At 31.6% G+C, this 22,584-nt stretch overlaps 1 protein-coding gene across 1 annotated transcript; it reads left to right on the top strand.

The window, feature by feature from the left end:
* Positions 1-216: 216 nt before the first annotated feature.
* LOC118187886 (uncharacterized) lies at positions 217-21,575 on the top strand. The gene is made up of 2 exons (XM_035358175.2): positions 217-1,626; positions 20,192-21,575. The coding sequence occupies exons 1-2, from the start codon at positions 640-642 to the stop codon at positions 21,290-21,292; spliced, it is 2,088 nt and encodes a 695-aa protein (XP_035214066.2). The 5' UTR covers positions 217-639; the 3' UTR covers positions 21,293-21,575.
* The last annotated feature ends 1,009 nt before the right edge of the window (positions 21,576-22,584 follow it).

A 22,584-nucleotide genomic window follows, 5' to 3' on the forward strand; every position in this document is an offset into this window, starting at 1 on the left:
GACGAGAGGGAGACCCAATATTAGAAAACATGTTTTTGTGATCGCGATATAAATAAAAAGCGATGTTTTAATATCTTTTAATTTCTACTACCTCGAACATAAAATTTCTAGTTTCAAGTTTAACCAGCAATACGCGCTTTGTTTTTTTAAGGTCTTTCTGCCCGCAGAGATACAAATCAATTCAAGTTTGCAAAGAAGGAATACGAGCGCCCAATAGTTATGTTCCCAGGACTAAAAGACAAATTGTAATAATTTGTTACTCTATAACATTAGTGACATTTATTTCAAAGTAACCCTTATTTTTTATTAAGCATGTAAGTAAAAAATATATTTTTTCGTCTTTGTGGCCACAGGCTTTTGTTTATATTTGGTATTTATATTTTACAAAACACGGCATTAAACTCAGGGAGGTGCCTTGATTAAACCTAGTCTGTATAAAGAAATATCAACGAAACCCTCCATTAATTATCACAACTACAGAAATACAAACGCCAAATATTGACGCCAAATAACTTGGTGAGAGAGATAATACATATTCGTACAATCGAGAAAAATCTCACAACTAACTCTTGCTTCTTTCAAACTTTTCCGCAGCGAAGAACGATTTTCTTTGTCTCTGTGTTTTTTTAGTTTCACACTATGTCGAAGAATGTAGATAAAAAATCTTATATATGTGAGAAGTCATTTACCTTAATGTGTAATTTAAAGACACATCTATTTACGCACAAAGATGAGAAACCACGTGTATGCGAAAGCAGTGGCAAGTCCTTCAGACAAGAAGATAGTTTAAAGAAGCATATACTTATTCAAACTGGTGAAAAACCATTTGTGTGTAATATGTGTAATAAATCATTTACACTGAACCAGAACTTAAAACGGCATTTTCTCACGCACACAGGCGAGAAGCGTTATGCATGTGCAATGTGCAGCAAGTCTTTTGCTGTGAAGTGTAATTTAAACAGGCATATGCGTACACACCGAAACGAAAAACCTTATGTATGTCAAATATGTAATTTATCCTACTCACAAAAATTTAATTTGGAGCGACATATGAATGTGCATAACGGCCAGAAAAGACATGAATGTGACACCTGCAGCAAAACGTTTGCAACAAAGGATTACTTGCGAAATCACTACCGTATACATTCAGGAGAGAGACCGCATGTATGTGATGTATGCTGCAAATCGTTTATACACAGATCTGATTTAAGCAGGCACATTAACATTCACTCGGGAGAGAGATCATACATGTGTGAAATATGTGGCAAATCATTTTTAATGAAGAGTAGCTTGTTGTGTCACACTCGTATACATTCAGGTGATAAACCTCATGTGTGTGATAAATGTAATAAAGCATTTGTATCAAAGACAGATTTGAATGTGCACATACGTAGACACACCGGTGAGAAGCCGTATAAATGCATTATCTGTAGTAAATGTTTTTCATGTAAAGATTATTTGAATTTGCACATGCGGACCCACAGTGGAGAGAAACCATATGTTTGTGACATGTGTGGCAAGGCTTTTGGATGGAAATGTAGTTTAAATGCACATATTCGTCTACACAGCAGTGAAAAAAAATTTGTATGCGATATAGGTAGGAAAGCATTTGCCCAAAAAGATCATTGAATGCTCATTGTCTTACACACTCAGAAGTGAAACCACATATTTAAATGTATGTTAATTTTCATATTTTCATAAAAGTTAATCTTTAATTGCAAATTAGAACTGATTAGAACTGATAAAAATTATTGATGATTGTGAATTAGAACTGATTAAATTTATGAACTGCAATTAAAAAAGTTGAATAAAAAGAATCAGTAAGTTGTTCTTTCTTAGAGAATAATAATTTTAAGACTACTCTGAAGCAATATGAGATAATTATGCTTCTCACTCTGTTTGGCAGAATAAACGAGTCCAAACGAGACTTGACACTACGACTGTAACTGATATGCCATGTCAAACAAAGGTAATGTGTGAGGCAGTATGGAGTTAAAGAAACACCAGGAGAGTCCGAGAGTTCAAATTTGTGACACAATAGATATGTTACTGATATGTATGATACAAATGCAGTAGGACGACAACAGTATATATAGCATACTTTGGACTTCTTTCATTATTTTGAACAATTCTTATACATCAGAAGCAGTATTGCTATTATTGTCATTAGGTCTAAAATTTTTTGCATTATTCGAATAATTTCTTTTAGACTGATTATTATTAATATTTGCTGATAGATGAGCAACCTGAGCAGCAGCAGGCGGTTTCATAATAGTTGGGGGAGTAGCATTGGCAGTAAGAGGAGTACGCACTGCTGGTACTTCCATAACTGTCTCTGGTGCAGTCAACTTTAACGCTTGTGTGTAACTGAGCCCTGGTTTAGTAATAGAACTCTTATTAGTCTTTTTAAGTGATGGGAACTTAGGGCAACCATTATAAGATGCCACGTGTGGCCGTTGGCACATTTTGGATTTTCTATTTGCCCCTGGTGATCACAATTGCCAGTACAGTGGCAACCTGCACACTTGACGCAACGTGGTGCCACGTGGCAGTTATCAGAAGAATGATGCCATTTCTGGCAATTGTGACACTGGCAACATATTTTTCAATTTTTATTGCAAAGTACATGAGATAATTCAACTTATATATATCATCAATATTTTTGCCTGGTATAATTTGTGCCTGAAAAAGTGGCATAGGTTTTTTTTTTTTGTCTTGTATCTGGTTAGTTGTACAACTTTATGCACATTAAAATTATATTTTCTCAGAGATTCTTTAATTATTTCAATATCTGCATCCATACGTAGATCCCTAATTAGTACCTTAATAGGCTTTTTATGAACAGGATTAACTACATAGTGTTCTATTTCTTTATCAATAAAGTATTGGCTTAGAATTCTGTGATCATTTTCAGTAGCAGGTTCTACTTTTAAAAACTCGTTGCTCACATGGCCACAAAAATGACAATCAGGTAACATAACATTTAAAGCTTTCAAAAATCATAATATTTAATATTCTCCGGGGGCTGAACTATAATCAGTGGGGCAAGAGGGTTAACTGCTACTGCTGCATATTCCCAGTCTGAGGATTAACATTATCATCAATAGTATTAGCAGTATCCATATTATTCACATTATTAGTACAGACAAAAGTCGTTAATCTGGACTCGTCGGGACTTCGGCGATTCTGGATTATAGATCATCAGTTTAAATCTGGTAAGATGGCATGCAGAAATTATAAAATTAAAAATATGAAACCGTAATTTATGAAATAAAGAACAATTATGATCTAAAGAGTATCAAAATTTACAAAAAAAAAAGCTTCATATTTTTTTGTTTACTTTATTAAACATTTCTTTCAGTGTAAGTTGTTTAAGTTGCTTCGTTTTTTATGTGATAATACATTTTCTTTAATTCTATAAACAGACATGATTTCTTGTTCATTTACAAAGTTCCGCTGTTTAAGTCCTATAATTGCTGTGTCGAGAATACCGACTAATTTGTCAATCGAAATTTTTTCATTTTCAATAACCTCTGCGTCACTTTCTTTGCTATCGGAAGCGAATTAGAATGACGAGGAATTTGATTTAAATCATATCAAAGACGGAGTACATCGAGATGAAATACTACATTTAGTAAGGAATTATAAGCCAAATAAAATAAAAACATCTGCCCTGAAGATAAGGATAGTGCTGACAGATCAACTTCCAATTCATTGCTCGCCGCGGCATTAAAGATAAACAAACGTTAAAGTTTAGATAAACAAAGGATATGCCTTTATCCATTTTTTTTGCGGCAATTCCACTTTTTGTTTAATGGACTTGCATACAAAATGTTAATGTTTAATAAAATGTTTAATGTACTACAAAGCGAAACATACTTTCGCTTTGTAGATCCTTTTCTTATTAGTAAATATATATCAGAAATTCTATTTGACATAATCAAAAGTTCAAGCTTACTTTTATGAAATTGCTCTAACAATCTGCAAAAAATAATAAGCCGAATGCAATTAGAAGATTAAGGAACAAACAAGCACTAATTTCACCAGAAAATTTAGCACACACACATTTAGCTGTTTTGCACATGGCATCAGCTTTATGCGATATTTTTTTATGCATATGTTTAAGCATTTAATTAGCTGATCAACACTCATGCGATCCTTAAGTGATAATTTATCCCTATCCAATTTGCGCAACATTTTAACTTGATCTTCATCTTCATAATTAATATTTTCCAGAAAAATTAATTAAATCTGGCATATCCGGTAAAATAACACTCGATGCAATTGGATTATTAGCACACACATTTTGTTCACTACCCACACATGAGGTTAAGCTTAACACACTCGTCAGCACGATCTGACCATGTGGTCGGAATTTCGGAAGTAGAGAAAAATCACTATTCGTCGTCGATAAATCCAGGGAATCAGTCAAATTATTCTCCATAATATAATTTATCACCGCCGTAGAGCACGAAAATTTACTCGTTTCACAAATCCACAAAAGGCACTTCGAAAACAATTATGGAACTTCTCTATAATCCTAAATTGAGTTTATTTATTTTTGAAAAAGTACTGAATAATTATGCAAGTCTGTGAAGTCATTCATCACCATGAAATTTCAAGCATAGCTGAATAGGGAATCTTCAAAAGTGTTTGGTGCATTTGTGAAATTGGAGCTTTTACCCATGATTCTGTTAGCACTCTAAGAAGGTATACAATTCAAATACATATTCATTACTTATCTAACACTTCACAATTTTTTAAAAGTGCTAATTTAAAACAAAATTCCAAACTCAAACTGCTTTGAATATCTCAAGATTTAATTGCTTGCCATTTCTTTTAGATGATATGCAATAACAGAGCAGAGAAGGGATGATTACATGTGATGCATTAGGAGTCAAGCAATATATGAGATGATGGAGCTACTTATAACGAACGTTTTGGTTAATAATAGTCATATCAGAAATTCTTAAAACTACTTTTGTTTTTATTTAATGAAAAATTATTCTTCAGAGCATTTTCTTTTTATCAACATTTGTTGCAATTCTTAGTATTTTCTGCCAATACCAATAATTTTGGCACCTACATGTGATTAAACCATCACAAATCTTAGGTTGGGAATTACTGAGTTAAATACTGTAAACAGATGTTGATGTCCTAAAGTATTAGTTGCTGACATGGTGAATTTTAATCTTTTTTCTACTAGCAGAGCTGGAAGAGCGAATGCAACTTATATTTTCAGAATGATTTGGTTTAGCTATACTTTGATTGGCTAATTAATACCTTACTAAAATTATTACTGCTGGCTTATTTAACATTATGCAAGATCATAATTGTTCTTTATTTCATAAATTACGGTTTCATATGTTTAATTTTATAATTTCTGCATGCCATCTTACCAGATTTAAATTGATGATCTATAATCCGGAATCGCCGAAGTCCCGACGTGTCCGGTTTAAAGAATTTTTTATTTTATCTTTATATATGTGTGTGTGTGCACACAGAGGTCTATTCCCATCTTAAATTACTGGTTTTTAATTGTGCAAATATTTTGTGTTTAAAATTGTTACTTTTTAATGTTTTTCAGTATTGTTGTGTGTATTAGGAAAAGTTATGTATGAGCATTACCGTATTTTCTCACATATTTTTCTCGCTAGTGTTTTAGTCTAGGTTTTATAAATTTGAAAATTATTTCGGTATTTACTCAAATTTTTAAATGTATTCATCCACACAGTAATTTTTTACACCTTACTAACAGAGACACCTCACAAAAGTCATGCTGAATCTTTCCTTTTTATTGTTGAACTTTATGCTGGCCTAATGCAAGAACTGACCAATCTCAGTGAAGCAAATATGAACTGACATTCAGTCTTCAAATGCGTACAGTCAGCTGCAAATCCGTGTTATCTATATGGTTTGAGGCCCTAGCAGTTGCAGATGAAACAGTATGAACAGGCAAGATTTAAGCTATAGGGGAATAGAAATGATGATATTGTAGTAGCCCAATTATTGCATGAGAAATAATTATTTTTTATTTCATATATTTGTTCATGTATTTAATTATTTTATAAAATTAACTTTAATATTTTGTTAATATTCATATTTATATTTCTTTTATGCTGAATGGCAACAAGTAGTTCATATTTATATTTAAATTTCTTTATGCTGAATGGCAACTAGTTCTAATTTATGATTGCTTGGTTTTGATTTCAAAACTTTGCTTGTAGCGTCGCATTTCGCTAGCTGGAAAATAAAATGCAGTAAACTTAGCTATTTGTTTATAATTCATGCTATTCCTAATCATAAATTAATTTTAAACATTAGTAGCCAAGGCCATATCGTGGTGACCCTGATTAATTTTCGAAATGTCAACAAATGACTTTTCTGAAACTGCTACGAAAGATACGATGCAATCACCAGAACTTCATAAGGTGAGCGTAAAAGTACCTCCTTTTTGGACTGATAAACCGAAAGTATGGTTTTTTCAAGTTGAAGCTCAGTTCTGGTTTTTTCAAGTTGAAGCTCAGTTCAGAATTAGTAATATCGTTTCAGAAGAAACGAAATTTAATTATTTAGTTTCACAGCTTGAACCTAAGTTCGTCGAAAATATTTGGGACATTGTAACGAACTGTTATATCATTATTACATAATATAATTTCATACACATATGTCTTATTTACTTCTTAACATCATTACTGTGTAATTTCTATTATCAATGTTCATACCATATTATGTGGTAGGTAACTGTATGTATATGGGTAACATAACAGAACATTTCAACCAATATTGTATCAATCACATAACATAGTAGATGAGTAGTTATCATAGTGTAACATAAAAACAAAATATGCTAACAATTCTAAATTTCAGGATATTTGCGTTGTTAAGTGCTAAACCCATTCTATGACTAAGGTCCAGTGTAAAAGAATTATTTACAATAATCACAAGAAGATAAATAAAACAGGTTATTACAACAAGATAAATAATCACAAGAAGATAAATAAAATCAAACTAACATTTATTTTTGGTGAAAAAGATATTAGGTTACAATTCTGATAGAATCATGACACTCACTATTTACGTTACAATTATTACGAGGTGGCTGGATATTGAGCATAGCTGAAGAACACAAAAATATAAAACATACCTTTAAAAAAACAAACAGGGTCAGAGGGGGGGCCCACAAGCTTAAGGGAAGTATGGAATTCACACAAAAATCTTGAAACTTAACATGTAGTAGGACTTAGGCATTTTTTAGAGGCATTTCGGCATATCTGCTGGAAAGAAAAGATAGAAGTTAGCGAAACAAATAAAATCAACCCATGATAACAACAAAGACGAGGTCTGGCTCCGATTTTCCGCTCAAAACAGCAATTCCATCGGGAAGGTTCGATATGTCTAACCACTATAGACCATTTCTGAGAGGATCACGAATCACTTCATTTTCCCTTCTCGGCTTAGCATATGGAGTAGGATGTATTTTTCCTGCAACTCTCGGGGTCTGCCAGGCAGAAGATAGAAGAAGGTCTCATCTTGTCGCTGTAGCTACGTCAAGCCTCATAGAAGAAGGTCTCATCTTGTCGCTGTAGCTACGTCAAGCCTCAGGAAAAAAAAAAAAAAAAAAAGAAATGACAACGAAAATCCTTTCCTCCTCTCTTCACGAGAACACTGCGCATCCACTTTAATAGCTGGCGCGTTTTTTTGAAAATTTGGCGTAGATGGTGATCAGCAGGAAGCCAATCTTAAAGGAGTCATTATTTTCATTAAACCAAAGAAATTTTAGAAATTGTCTATCACCTTCAGTAATTCCTATCATCAAAAAAGCTTTTTCAACGTCTCCACTAATCGCTATCTTAAACTTACGAAAATTTAACATAATGTTTAGTATATTTGGATTTAGATTAGGTCCCGATTCAAGGCAGTCATTTAATGAATTCGTGTCCTCTGTCCTTGAGCTAGCATCGTACACAATTCTTACCTTAGTAGTTTCACTAGGTCGTATCACTGCTCGGTGCGGCATAAAATAACCCAAATTTGTATCATTATTCGGACATTCCTTCTAATATCTGGTTCTCAATTATATTTTTATATTCCTGAAAAATCTCCGGAGTTTTACTTAGTTTCTTGTGAAGGTTTGCGAATCGTTTCTTAGCTACCATAAAATTATTTCCTAGATTATTCGGGCTGTATTTCCAGATTAAATTTGCCTCATATCTTCCGTTCTTAAACTGCAAATTTCTTTCAAACTGGTCTATTATTTCGCAGTCAATATCGGAATAATCATCGGAATCATTTATTCCCATATGTTCTAATTCCCCAAAACCTCTTAAATCTTTCAACACAACAGTGTTTGTCATTACCGCTAAATTTTCAGAATAATTTTTATTTGTTTTATTTTTCTCGATTCCTGCAGCAACCCAACCAAACACAGAACTGACTGCGTACAACCCTTCAGATATTTTAATTCTTTCTGAATAAACCACATTCCAAAATTCATCCCCGCCGATTAATATCTCAACATCTGTGTTATTTTTTCTTGAGCAATCGGCGATCTGCAACCCCAGATGCTCCATGAAGTCTGCAATTTGTTTACTAGGCACACTGATGGGCGCCGAGGAAATAACATCCGAGATCAAGCATTCAATTTTTATTTTATTATTTTGTTTCCAATTCTGAATTTCGATTTCAACGACCGGATAGGAATGATTCATTGTCTTGGTCGCACCAAATGAATAAACAGAAAGTGTTTCATAACGGATTGGAGTAAGTTTTAAATAGTCGGCCAATTTTTTCGTTATAAAGGATCTGTGACTGCCTTGATCAAGAATTAATCTAGTTAGTTTTGATTTATACTTAGAACAAGCATAAACTGTACAAGTTTGTAATAATATCTCCCTGGCATTACAGTCATTATTATTATCACCTTGAGGAACAGAAGTAATCAATTTTAAGTTTTGAACTTTATTTCTTTCCTCAGAATTCAAAGTCAGTGATTCACTTTCATTTTCGGAATAACCTTGTTCCGACTTTTTGTTTACAGGGGATTTATTAGCACAAATCGATTCATTGTGATACATACCGCCACATTTATTACATTTAGTTTTATTTCTGCACTGTTTTGATATATGAAATTTTTTAAAACAAGAATAGCAGCGGTTTTCGGATCTTAGTTTCTTTAATTTATCAGAAACATTCACTTCGCATTTAAATGACTCGTGCAAATTATCACAAAAGGTGCATTTCGGTTAACTGCAGTATGAAATGCAGCCGTGGGTGTATTTTTTACATATTTTCTAGTTTCATATTTTGATCATTCTATTTCCGTTTTAATAAATTGTGTTAATTCCGAAACTTTATCTTTCGATCCTCTTTGCCGATTAAATTTCAAAACTAAATCGTCCGGAATTAATTTTAACAATATTGGAATTAGTAAACGTCCATATGAGCCATAAGTTACTTCTAAAGTTTCCAAATTACGAATCGAAACTTCTAATTCGTCATACAACTTACGTAAAGCCTTTACGTTAGCAGAATTTTTAACGGCTTCTAAATTGAGAATTTTACTCATGAATGAATTAATGATCAGGTCTTTTCGACCATATCTGTCCTTTAGTGATGCTACACAACTATCGTAATTACTTTCTGTTAATTCAAAGCCTGAAACAACATTCAAAGCTTGTCCCATTAAGAATGTTTTTAAGTATGCAAATTTTTGTATTTTTGAAAGCGTTTCATTTTTATGTATCGAATTTTCGTAACTATTCCAAAATTCATTCCATTGTTTGGGGTCTCCCCAAAATTTATCAATCATTAATATTGGTAATTTCAGCGTACTACTCCCACTAGAACTGGAACTTACATGCAAAATTCCATTACCACTAGACTGGTTTAAATCAGAACTTTGAGGATTCCTCGCTGGCGGTACTGCGGTAACCGCACCTAGAAACTGCTTAATTTGACTACAAGCAATTATACATTTGTCATTGTATTCTTCGCTCACAATCTTCTTCAATTAAGTTAACATCAACTCTTGTATTTCATCATCAAGCGTTCTCAAATTATTTTTCTTTTCGGTTAATAATTCAAACAATTCCCGTAATTCTGTAATCGAATTTTCCTCCCCTTCAATTTTTAATTTATCTTCAACCACTTTAATTAACCTAGTAACAGACGATCTCAATGTGGAACGTTTACTTTTCAACCTATCTAACTTATCTTCCATTTTATTTAATTTAAATACACCCACGACAGCAATAATAAATACTTACTAATTTACTAAAAATGATCACTAAATAATTAATTTAAGATTTCCCTACCTTTATTTGGAATTCCATTGTCCCTTGAATATGAAATATCCATTGTTAATTTCAAATCGAAACATTTAGATCGAACACCTAAAATCTTCACAAAGCCTTAATTCCCGGCCGATGCACCATCTAATAATTTTTGTGCATTTCCAAATCAGATGATGGTGGTTCAGTGAGTATACTAATTTTAACACTTTTACATTTTTAACAATATTTTAATTACTATATACAGAGCGTATTCTTAGGCCGCTGCCTTCAACATGAACAAACTTTATTCTTCTTTAAACTATGCGAGTAACAGCGTCCTCTAGTCTTTTCCTTCAAATTACACAACACTCCCCACCTGAACTTGGTGGAGAGTTCATCTTTCAATAATATATTCTAGAATATTCAATTAATATTTCGACAATCAATCCTAGAGAAATGGTTAAATATAACAAACATGCATACATAATTATAAGCACATAAATTTTACAAAACATTAAATGATATCCTTCAGCAAGGTCAGGAGAATCAAACCTAAAAATACAATACGCCCTCTAGCCTTTTCCTTCAAATTACACAACAGACGGACACATTACCAGCAGTACTTTTGGGTTTGCGTACTGCTTTTCAATAAGATACAAATCATTCTATTATACGCAAGTAGTTTATGGCCAAAGTCTCAGGACTTCCTGGAGAGTTTTTCAGCGAACCAAGTATCCAGACAGAATCAGATACTTTTGCTAATAACCTCCAGAAACAGATGGAAGTTGTTGGACCTAGACTAATTCGTAAAAATTCATCTGAACGGATATTTGCACATAAAGACTTAAAAACTTGTTCTCATGTGTTTCAGCGAATAGTTCGGGTAAAAAAACCTTTGGAACCTCCTTATGAAGGACCATTTCCTGTCATTGATCGCAAGGACAAATATTTTACTATTAGCATAAAAGGAAAACATGTTAATGTATCCCTGGATCGCTTGAAACCAGCATATATTTTAGCTGAGGAAAATTCCCAGTTGACACAATCTGACTACAGTAACTTGCAGAGACCGGACTCAAATTCCGATGTGAATCAAAAACATTCTCGCACAGGTAGAACTATACGTTTACCTATTAGATTTAAGGACTGACTAAATTATTCTGATAGTGGTTAACACTGCAATACTAGTTACTACCTATTTCTCCATCTTCGTAACGTAACTTAGTTACTGGTGGGGGAGTAGTGCAGTGGCCCAGTTATTGCATGAGAAATAGTTATTTTTTATTTCATATATTTGTTCATGTGTTTAATTATTTTATAAAATTAACTTTAATATTTTGTTAATATTCATGTTTCTTTTATGCTGAATGGCAATATGTAGTTCATATTTATATTTAAATTTCTTTATGCTGAATGGCAACTAGTTCTGATTCATGATTGCTTGGTTTTGGTTTCAAAACGTTGCTCGTAGCGTCGCATTTCGCTAGCTGGAAAATAAAATGCTATAAATTTAGCTATTTGTTTATAATTCATGCTATTCCTAATCATAAATTAATTTTAAACATTAGTAGCCAAGGCCACAATATCTTATTAGATGTTGTACTGTTAATATTACTATGTATTCTTATTGAAATGTAGATTTCTTGAAAGAAAGAATATTTCTATAGTTACCTGTCATGTATCCATAACTAACATTTCATTTGTGATGTTTTTACGGGAACCATATCATTTGGAAATGAAATTATTCCCATAATTATTCACTATTGATTTTCAGATGATCAAATTAATAAAATAAATAAAAGTAAATATTAAGAAAAACAAAAGAAATACAAATAATATAAAATCTGAGATTTTATATTATTTGTATTTTTTTATAATCATAAATAATAATCAATTTATATTAATCATAAATTGATCATAATATAAAATCTGAGAATTTTATATTATTCAAATTTTATATTATGCCCAAGGAGTTGCTTTTTTAACGTTTTGTGTGTTACCTTTATTTATTAAATGTCATGTTCTTTGCACTTCAACCACATAAAATACAATTCAACAGCAACATCACAAAATATTTAAAAACAGCAAAACAGAATATCTTAAGAATTTCTGATACACAATCTTGCTCCCTTAGAGATAAAGAATTTTTTTTTTGTTTTTCTGTACAGTCAGTGCTTAAATTGCGCCGGAACCCGTCTCCGGTACTTCTCAATTTTTAAAATAAATTACAATTCTAGCCGGAGCCCTAAATAAAATGAGTTCCGGTACTTCGTTTTACAAAACTGAGCCACAATTTCAAGCAAAAAAAATTTAGAACTCCTAACGTTTTATTTTAACAATAAGCAGACTTTGTAATACTTTATTTCCCTAGAAATATGAACTCATGAGAACATGAGACGTTCAAGTAAAGTCCCGTCACTCACATGAGGAAACCTTTCTCTTTAAGAAGGGCAATAAATCTGGGTGAGTTTGTTTAGGAACGCGTAAATTTCTCGCCATGCCATTGTATCTAGTGTATTGTTATCGATGGTTACAGTTAGTTATCTTCGCAGGAAGGAAAATTTGTATTCTTAAATGTGGCGTTAAGTGACAGCAAGTACAATAAGAGTGATACTGAGATAAACTGCTCAAGCACGTCCTGTACGTCGTCTTCCCACAGTATCCACTAATGTAACCAAATACGGGGGGGGTGAAAAGTGTAACCAGCAACTTTATATTTATCCTTAGGAGTCAGATTCAGGATTTATTTTACTCCTGACACACATCTGCTTGATGGCTATAATTACATCAGCACAGAGCCGCGGTCAAACAGAACGTTCTCTCTCAACAAGATTTCCTTCATTTTATATTTCCACCCAATCATACCCTCACGCCCTCATTCTGTTTCGCTCTATTTTTAACATTATCTTAATTTTCATCAGCTATAAAGTATATTTAATTTTTGTGATGATAAAAGAACTTTTTTCCTCCTACGATCAGAGCTAAAATTGGACAGGCTTCAGTGCTTCTTAGATTTTGTAATAAATCATAATTCCAGCCGGAGCCCTAAATAAGAAGCACTTCGTAAATGCCTAAATGCACTTCTTTTTATGTAACTAAAAACGATTTCAGTAGAAACTTTATCTCAAAATTTTATTTTTAGCAATAAAATTATATTAAAAAACGCTTATTTAATTTTATTTATCTCTTTACATTTAATTTAATTTTAATTACTTTAATCTTTAATTATTGAATTATTTCAATAAATAATAATTAATTATGTAATAATTATGAATTAAATCATAATTATAATGAATTATATAAAAATTACTGATTAAATAACCATTTATAAACATTAAATAGCTATTAAATAATTTGATAATAATTAACCATTTAATTTTTAAATTATTAATGAGTTTAATAGTAATTTTATTTATTTATTTATTCTTGTTCCTCTTTGCTGAGGAGCTTCCATAGGGCTCCGGCACTTCTAATTTTAGAAATTAAGCCCTGTGTAGATTGTCGCCATTGCTCGTTTTGAAATCATTGAATTTCTTAATCAAAAACTCATAAATGCCGGAGTACGAAATAAATAATGTTATGGTTTTTATATTGATTTATTTAGTTTGCTATTTTTAATAGAATTGTTATTAAATTATTTCATTTCCTCGCGGAATGCTGCATGCGACTTATTTGAAGAGAAAGCTACGCCGGAAAAGTTAAAATTTTGGAGCACGCGCTTTTAATAAATAGATATCTCGCAATTTCTACGCTTTTGCTTTTCGAGAAAATTCCAGAATGTGCTCGTGCATTTAAAAAGCTTATAAAATGCTCGTAAATTTAAAAAGCTTATAAAAGGAGGAAAACCTCTCAATTCGTTAGTTCGATTATCAATACTCATTACTCGAATTCGTTAGTTACAGAAATTTAAGAATGCAAAGTCAATGAATGATGAGTAAACTTGAAGTCGGCATCGCTGCTCTCGATTAATTTCAAGTATTGATTTGAAATTCTAATTTTAAAAAACTACAATTCCCCAACTGCAACTTCATTAGTTTTCGACTCACCTCATCTTCATCTTGTAAATATTCAACCTGCAACTTGTAGACTGTACATAGTTTTTATTTAATCAGTTCCAGGTTCCTCTTTTGCCGTGATTATCAAGCAAAATGTATGATTTGTTCGGGCTGTCATCAAGCGATTTCACAAAGGGCGCAGAAGGTAGACTGAGTTCGAATCATAGGTCCAAGAGGGCAGGAGCTGACGGTGAAAGGTTTTATTTAATCAAGATTTTACTCTCCTTTTTTAACTTTGTGTATTTTCGTGTAATTGTGCTTCGGACACTAACCGCTCATCGCATTGGTTCTCCCAAGCCATGCCTACAAGTTCAAGTATTTCATTTTACACATTAATAATTGTGTGTAAATAATGCAACCTGTATTTTTCCTCATTGTTTTGGACTATGGAATAATGAAAAATACAAAAATTAATTTCATTATAAGCTAAATTACGAACTTTAACTGATTTCTGCTAACATCGACCTCGACCAATCAGGTGCCCTCAGACTGCCTCCACACCAAATGTATCAATCGACGAGTTATATTTTTAAAGTTGGAACCTTACTAAATTCATAGAGCTGTAATGTACTAGAGAGAGAAACGGCAACCCTGAAGGGGAACAGGAATGCGAACTACGTGACATTTGGAACATTTCCCAAATCGTATTTCCCGCGGATCTTCCTTCCCATTACAGTTCTATGGAGAATTTGTGAGAAGCAAATGTTTTGCGTGTACGCGCATTGTTTCGGACTTCAAAAATGGTACTTTCGTGCTCCGCATATAGATGAAATTCCAGATACGTGAAAGGTGGAGGAGTAACATTTCACAGCTGAGCTTTTTCTAATGTTTTAAAACGTAATTATATAAAATGTAAAGGTTTTTTTTATCCACTCTACTTGCCGTTTTCTAACAAAAAATAGATTTTCTAATTTTATATAATATATGCATACTTGAAATAACATTTAAATAAAAGTATCTTAATATATATGTATGTTTCTAATAACTGTGTTCCGAAAAAAATGTTAAAATTTTAGTAATACAATATAATTTTAATTAGTCTAGTATTCTGCTTTGGCGACATTTTTCATACGCCAACAGACTGCTTTGAATGCGTTTGTTTATATATTCTTTGTATGCGTTTGCTCATGCGGACATGTGCGAAGTAGTAATGTATGTATTTAATACTTGGTAATGTTGATGTAACACTGTGTAAGAACTGAATAAAATTATGTTTTTTTTGGGGGGGACATGAATGACTTTATTTTATCCCCTTTTCTTGCATCCAAATATAACAAATATGTTTACCTTCAATCACGTATTTTCTTTCTTATATCATGTTTCTGGCATTTATTCCAATATTAAGAATTTGTTAAGTATTAAGAAAATAGAAATTATAGAGCAGTTAAATTTCAAAACTTTAATAGTTTTAAGTTTCTTTTTAAAAATAATGAACATTATTTAAATTTTACCTTCTAAAATTATTTAAAATAAGTGCGACTACATTGTGCAACGTGCATAATACATATATATGTATTTTTGCTAGTAAAAGGAAGTCTTAATTTACCACCTTTTAGTTTCATAATTTAATTATTTACCAGTCTCTCTCTTCCTTTTAACTTATATCTGCTATATTGACATTCATTTTTAGTTCAATTAATTTAATATCTTTCTCACTTTGATTCGCCTACTTTGTAGTTCTCTGTAATACACCGTATTAACATTAAATTTCCTTTTCGTATTAATATTAAATTTCCTTTTTGTACTATTTTCTGTTTTCACTCATTTTTCTTATGTTATCTATTTTTTTTTTATTCTGTCCTAAGTATTAAAAAACCTTCTTTTTTATTTATTTATTTTACTTATTTATTTTTTAGTTTGTTATTAGTTTATTATTTATTATTTAGTTTATTATTTATTAGTTTATTATTTAGTTTGTTCTCTCCAGTTTTTTCTATTTTATTTTAAATTTTGTAGACGCCGAGGAACATATTACAAAATATTATTCTACAGAATGAAAATTATTTAAATTTTAAAAATTAAAATTTAAAATATTTTTAAAAATATAAATTAAAAATTTTAAAAATTAAAATTTAAAATAAAGTGTCCAATTTTAGGGAAATTAATAATTTTGGCTGGTGTTTATCGATCTAACCTCTTCTGCAAATTCAACGGCAGCTTCTGCGAAATGACATCTTTCCAAGGTCGCATTTCGAACTAAGAGAAAAGAGAGGAAAAAATTGCCAGCCATGGCGATAGTACGCCAAAGTCTGGGTTCAGTTCCATTTCATGCCCAAACTCCTGCAGCTCATTCCTGTGCCGCTTTTTCACCCGGTTTTGAACGGCGATACTCCGTCTAGTATATAACAGGTCTATGACTAAATTCATGAACTTTCATTATTGTTTTTCGCCTTGTGCGATGATGTACAAGTGTACATCTTTCATTATTTAAACCAAGGAAATGTCTAAATGGTTATAATTTTCAGTGTACTGGTAAAAACTCTTAGTTCTTGAGGCCAGAAATAAAGATACTATCAAAGATCTAATTCGTTAGATTTTATCTTTTTTTTTTTTTTCTTTTACTTTGTATACTTACTTTCTAAGTTAGAAACTTTGTAAATATTCACCGAAGCCAAACTTAGTTTTTACTATATTAACATCACTTTGATTGAAATTTCATGACTTCTCATGTGACTCATGACTTCTCATGTGACTTCTCTGTGCGTTCGTCCTTTAGATAAAGCACCTTATTTTGAAAATATAGCAAATGTTACTGTTACGCATTTCAACTGGTAAAAGCTCTCAGTAGCTATAGGCCAGGAGTAAATTACGATACTCGTTAGTTGTTTTATGAATTTTGTTTAGAACACTGCTGTTATTTAATGTAGCGAATTCGCGGTGTAGTCGGATGAGCTTTCTTTACGTTTTCTGTTTTAAATTAAGTTCTGAACGTTTTTAGTAGTTCAAAAGGTAACTACTGTGAGATATTGGAATATTGTACGAATATCTGAGGAACTTTAAGCATATTGTTTTATTTGCTGTGATAATAATAAATTTTATTCATTTTCCATCGGACGTCTGCACTCAGTTCATGACGAACCTGTATGTATGCAACAATTTTTGGGGTCAGGAGTGGGGTTTTTGAATGCCAATTACAAGAGCGATGGAAGAACAATTTAGGCAACTGATGACTGCATTTACTGCATTCCAAGAAAAGATGGAAGGGGCCCTAAACTATGTTAAAGAAGAGATGAAACGGGGCAGGATTCCATTAAAGAAAATGAAAGCTGGTCAAGAAAGATTGAAGCAGATCAAGAAAAAATGAAAAGAGAAATTACTAAAATAAATATTAATAAAATAAAACAGATTTATGTGAATTCAGTGATTTCCGTTTATGCGCGTTTCATATTTATGAATCTCAAAGAAATCGCCTTGAATTAAGCTAAATTAGAGAAATATATCTATATTTTTGGATACATCTTTCCACATGTTCAGTTGTGTGAATACTTTACTTACTTTTATCGCTATACTGCCCAAAAATTTGTAAATTTATGCAAAAACATTTTAACAACAGAAAAGTTAGTTTATCTTCATCAAATGCACAAATTATATTCTTAACAGTTCAAAAAACTTTAAAATGAATAATAATTAATACATAAAGAAAAGCTTTATTTTACTTAACACCTTTAAAATTCATAAAAATAGTAACAATTGGTGTTTTACTTTTCATGAAAATTATCAAATGAATACCTAAAACGTTCAAATTATACAGTTTAAATCCTAGCATACATCATTGTATGTTAAGGAACAAAGATACCAGCTATAAACAGAAACATCAAAATGTATTTAACATATTTTGATTATTATTAAGTCTTTTTTTTACATCTGGAAAGAAAACAACATGACATTGGGATATTTTTTACCATAGTTATCAAATTACATAAAAAGAAGAAAATCAATACTTACGCGTGAAAAGTAATCCCAGGAATCTTTTTCGAAAATCTGTTTGTGCATCCATATACAACACAAGCTGACATGCTTCCAAAAGAAAAGAAAGAAAAGAAAAAAATATTGCAATTACAGGCTTCCTTGCACAAGTCACAGCGATAACAGGAACATGGCCGCCAAGCTTCACCGTTTGAGTTGAACCTTCCTTCCTTCTATTCTAACCTCCTTGGTTAAACCCAAGGAGGTTAGAATCCGGTTCAACTCAAACGGTGAAGCTTGACGGCCATCTTCCTGTTATCACCGTGACTTGTCCAAGGAAGTCTGTCATTGCAACATTTTTTTCTTTTCTTTTTGAAGCATGTCAGCTTGTATTGCATATGGATGCACAAATAGATTCTCGAAAAAAATTCCGGGCATTATATTTCACACGTAAGCATTAATTTTCTTTTTTTATGTAATACGACATTTATGTCAAAAAATATCACAATGTCATGTGGTTTTCTTTCCAGATGTGAAAAAAAGGACTTAAAATAGGTTATTTAATATAACTATAATCAAAATATATTAAATACATTTTAATGTTTCTGTTTATAGCTGGTATCTTCGTTCCTTAAGATACAATGCTATATGGTAGGATTTAAATTATATAATTTGAACGTTTTAGTTAATTCGTTTTATAACTTTCACGAAAAGTAAGAAATCAATTGTTACTATTTTTATTAATTGTAAAGGTGTTAAATAAAGCAATGCTTTTTTTTAATATATTAATTATTATTCATTTTTTTAAGTTAAGATAAACTATTCTGTTGTTGAAAATTTTTTGCGTAAACTTACAAATTTCTGGGCAGTATAGAGATAAAATTAAGTAAAATATTTACACAATTGAACATGTGGAAAGATGTATCCAAAAACTTAAATAAATAACCAAACCAAAACCAAAAATAGGCGTATTTCTGTAATTCAACTTAATTAAAGGCAGTTTCTTTAAGATTAATAAATATGAAATGCGCATAAACTGAAATCAATGAATTCACATAAATCTGTTTTATTTCATTAAGATTTATTTTCTAACCTAAGCAAATCCGTAAAATATGCAGAAACATCATTTTTTAAAGGCTTTAATGTTATGCGCATGGATTTAGATTTCGAACTATTTCTTAATAATTTGCTGTACATAGTAAATTATGGATATCATCTTTATTACTTTAAAACAAAAATTTAACAATAGCGAGGGATTTCATTATAAATTTAACATATTTTTACTGGAAAATAAATGCACGGCTCAGCTTAGAAACACGTACATGTCACTGCCGTAATGCAATGTTTTGAAGTCACAAACATGGACGCCGCTTGTTCGGCGGAGTTTCATTCCCCGATAGTGGAGGAAACTGCGAACTCTCCCTCTTTCTATTCTAACCTCCTTGGGTTTAACCAGCAATACGCGCTTTGTTTTTTAAGGTCTTTCTGCCCGCAGAGATACAAATCAAAAATTGCAAAGAAGGAATACGAGCTCACAACAATTATGTTCCCAGGACTAAAAGACAAATTGTATTAATTTGTTACTCTATAACATTAATGACATTTATTTCAAATTAATTCTTATTTTTGATTGAGCATGTAAGCAAAAAATATATTTTTTCGTCTTTGTGGCCACAGGCTTTTGTTTATATTTGGTATTTATATTTTACGAAACACGGCATTAAACTCACGGATGTTTCTTGATTAAACTGAGTCTGTATAAAGAAGAATCAACGAAACCCTCCATTAACCATCACATCTACAGAAATACGAATGAACTCATGACGCCAAATAACTTGGTTACATAGATAATACATGTTCGTACAATCCAGAAAATTCTCACTACTAACTCCTGTTTTTTTTTTTCAAACTTTTCCCTAGCGAAGAATGGTTTTCGTTGTCTCTGTGTTTTTTTAGTTTCACACTATGTCGACTAATGTAGATAAAAAATCATATATATGTGATATATGTGAGAAGTCTTTTACACTAATGTGTAATTTAAAGATGCATCTATGTACGCACAAAGATGAGAAACCACGTGTGTGCGAAAGGAGTGGCAAGTCCTTCAGACAAGAAGATAGTTTGTCCTTCAGACAAGAAGATAGTTTGTCCTTCAGACAAGAAGATAGTTTAAAGAAGCATATGCTTATTCAAACTGGTGAAAAACCATTTGTGTGTAATATGTGTAATAAGTCATTTACACTAAATAGCAACTTAAAACGGCATTTTCTCACGCACACAGGTGAGAAGCGTTATGCATGTGTAATGTGCAGCAAGTGTTTTGCTGCTAAGTGTAATTTAAACAGGCATATGCGTATCCACCGAAATGAAAAACCTTATGTATGTCAAATATGTAATTTATCCTACGTACAAAAATGTAATTTGGAGCGACATATGAATGTGCATAACAGCCAGAAAAGACATGAATGTGACACCTGCAGCAAAACGTTTGCAACAAAGGATTACTTGCGAAATCACTACCGTATACATTCAGGAGAGAGACCGCATGTATGTGATGTATGCTGCAAATCATTTATACACAGATCTGATTTAAGCAGGCACATTAATATTCACTCGGGAGAGAAATCATACACGTGTGAAATATGTGGCAGATCATTTTTAATGAAGAGTAGCTTGTTGTGTCACACTCGTATACATTCAGGTGATAAACCTCATGTGTGTGATAAATGTAATAAAGCATTTGTATCAAAGACAGATTTAAACGTGCACATACGTAGACACACCGGTGAGAAGCCGTATAAATGTATTATCTGTAGTAAATGTTTTTCATGGAAAGTTTATTTGAATTTGCACATGCGGACCCACAGTGGAGAGAAACCATATGTTTGTGACATGTGTGGCAAGGCTTTTGGATGGAAATGTAGTTTAAATGCACATCTTCGTCTCCACAGTAGTGAAAAAAAGTTTGTATGCGATATATGTAGGAAAGCATTTGCCCAAAAAGATCATTTGAATGCTCATTGTCTTACACATTCAGAAGTGAAACCGTGTATTTAAATTTATGTTAATTTTCATTTTTTCATAAAAGTTAATCTTTAATTGTGAATTAGAGGTAGCAGTTTTTGATGAATGCTTATGTAAACATGCATTTGGATATAGTAACGTGAACATTAATGAGTTAAATATGCTAAATTGCTTCAATATTGAAACTGGGAATCTGTTTCAAGGGCCTCAGATTAGTTGAGAATATAAGGTAACAACTGTGAACATAAATGAAGGAGTGAAATTTTTATTAAATATGGTCTAAATTGTGTAAAAATAAATAAATATATAAAGCAGACATATTCACTTTTTTATATATTTAGAATTATGTAATATATTTATATGTGTATGTATATTGGTTTAGACCAAATAGCTCCCAACTTTATTTTTTTCATATAACCGTAATAAGATTTTATGATTCTAAAGTATCTCTATGTCTAGTTAAAAAAAATCCCTTCAAACATAAGCCCCCTCATGCCTTTCTGGTAATTTGTAATACATCTTCCTATTATTTTAATGTAAAAAAAATTATGAACTGCAATTAATAACTTGGATAAAAAGAAACAGTAAGTTGTTCTTTCTTAGAGAATGATAATTTTAAGACTACTTTGAAGCAATATGAGATAATTATGCTTCTCACTTGTTTGGCAGAATAATGTCTGAATGAGCTTGAGATTTCTTATAAGTGAATTATTATATTTTTTCTTCATTTGTAAGTGGAAGCTTATTTTATGATGAGAGATTGTTAAGTATTTTGTACCCCATAAATGGTATGATTTTTTATTTCAATAGATTTCAGATTCAGGTTGCAAAAATCAGTTCATCATAAAATCAATTTTGTCAGGCACTTTGAAAACAATTATGGAACTTCTCTATAATGCTAAATTGAGTATATTTATTTTTGAAAAAATATCAAATAATTGCACGAGTCAGTGAAGTCATTCATCACCATGAAATTTCAAGCATAGCTGAATAGGGAATCTTCAAAAGTGTTTGGTGCATTTGTGAAATTGGAGCTTTTACCCATGATTGTGTTAGCTCTCCGAGAAGATATACATTTTAAGTATTTATTCATTACTTATCTAACACTTTACTTTTACAGTTTTTTGAAAGAGCTAAATTAAAACAAAATTCCAAACTCAAGCTTGTTTGAATATCACAAGATCTAATTGCCTGCCATTTCTTTTAGATGATATGCAATAACAGAGCAGAAAACGGATGACTACATGTGATGCATTAGGAGTCAAGAAATGGTTAATCTTTGGATTATGGTAACTTGGCGATTTTTTTGTGACCAACTCTGCTAC

The sequence above is a fragment of the Stegodyphus dumicola genome, chromosome 2, assembly GCF_044657685.1.
Source record: "Stegodyphus dumicola isolate Sdum_Otavi_A_Nest chromosome 2, ASM4465768v1".
NCBI classification, from domain to species: domain Eukaryota; kingdom Metazoa; phylum Arthropoda; class Arachnida; order Araneae; family Eresidae; genus Stegodyphus; species Stegodyphus dumicola.

What these genes read in the sequence shown, in the direction of transcription:
- LOC118187886 (XM_035358175.2), top strand. Translation starts at nt 640, where the DNA reads ATGTCGAAGAATGTAGATAAAAAATCTTATATATGTGAGAAGTCATTT. An exon ending in CATTTGCCCAAAAAGATCAT is followed by an intron (nt 1,627 to 20,191) that starts TGAATGCTCATT and finishes GTGTTTTTTTAG; the next exon opens with TTTCACACTATGTCGACTAA.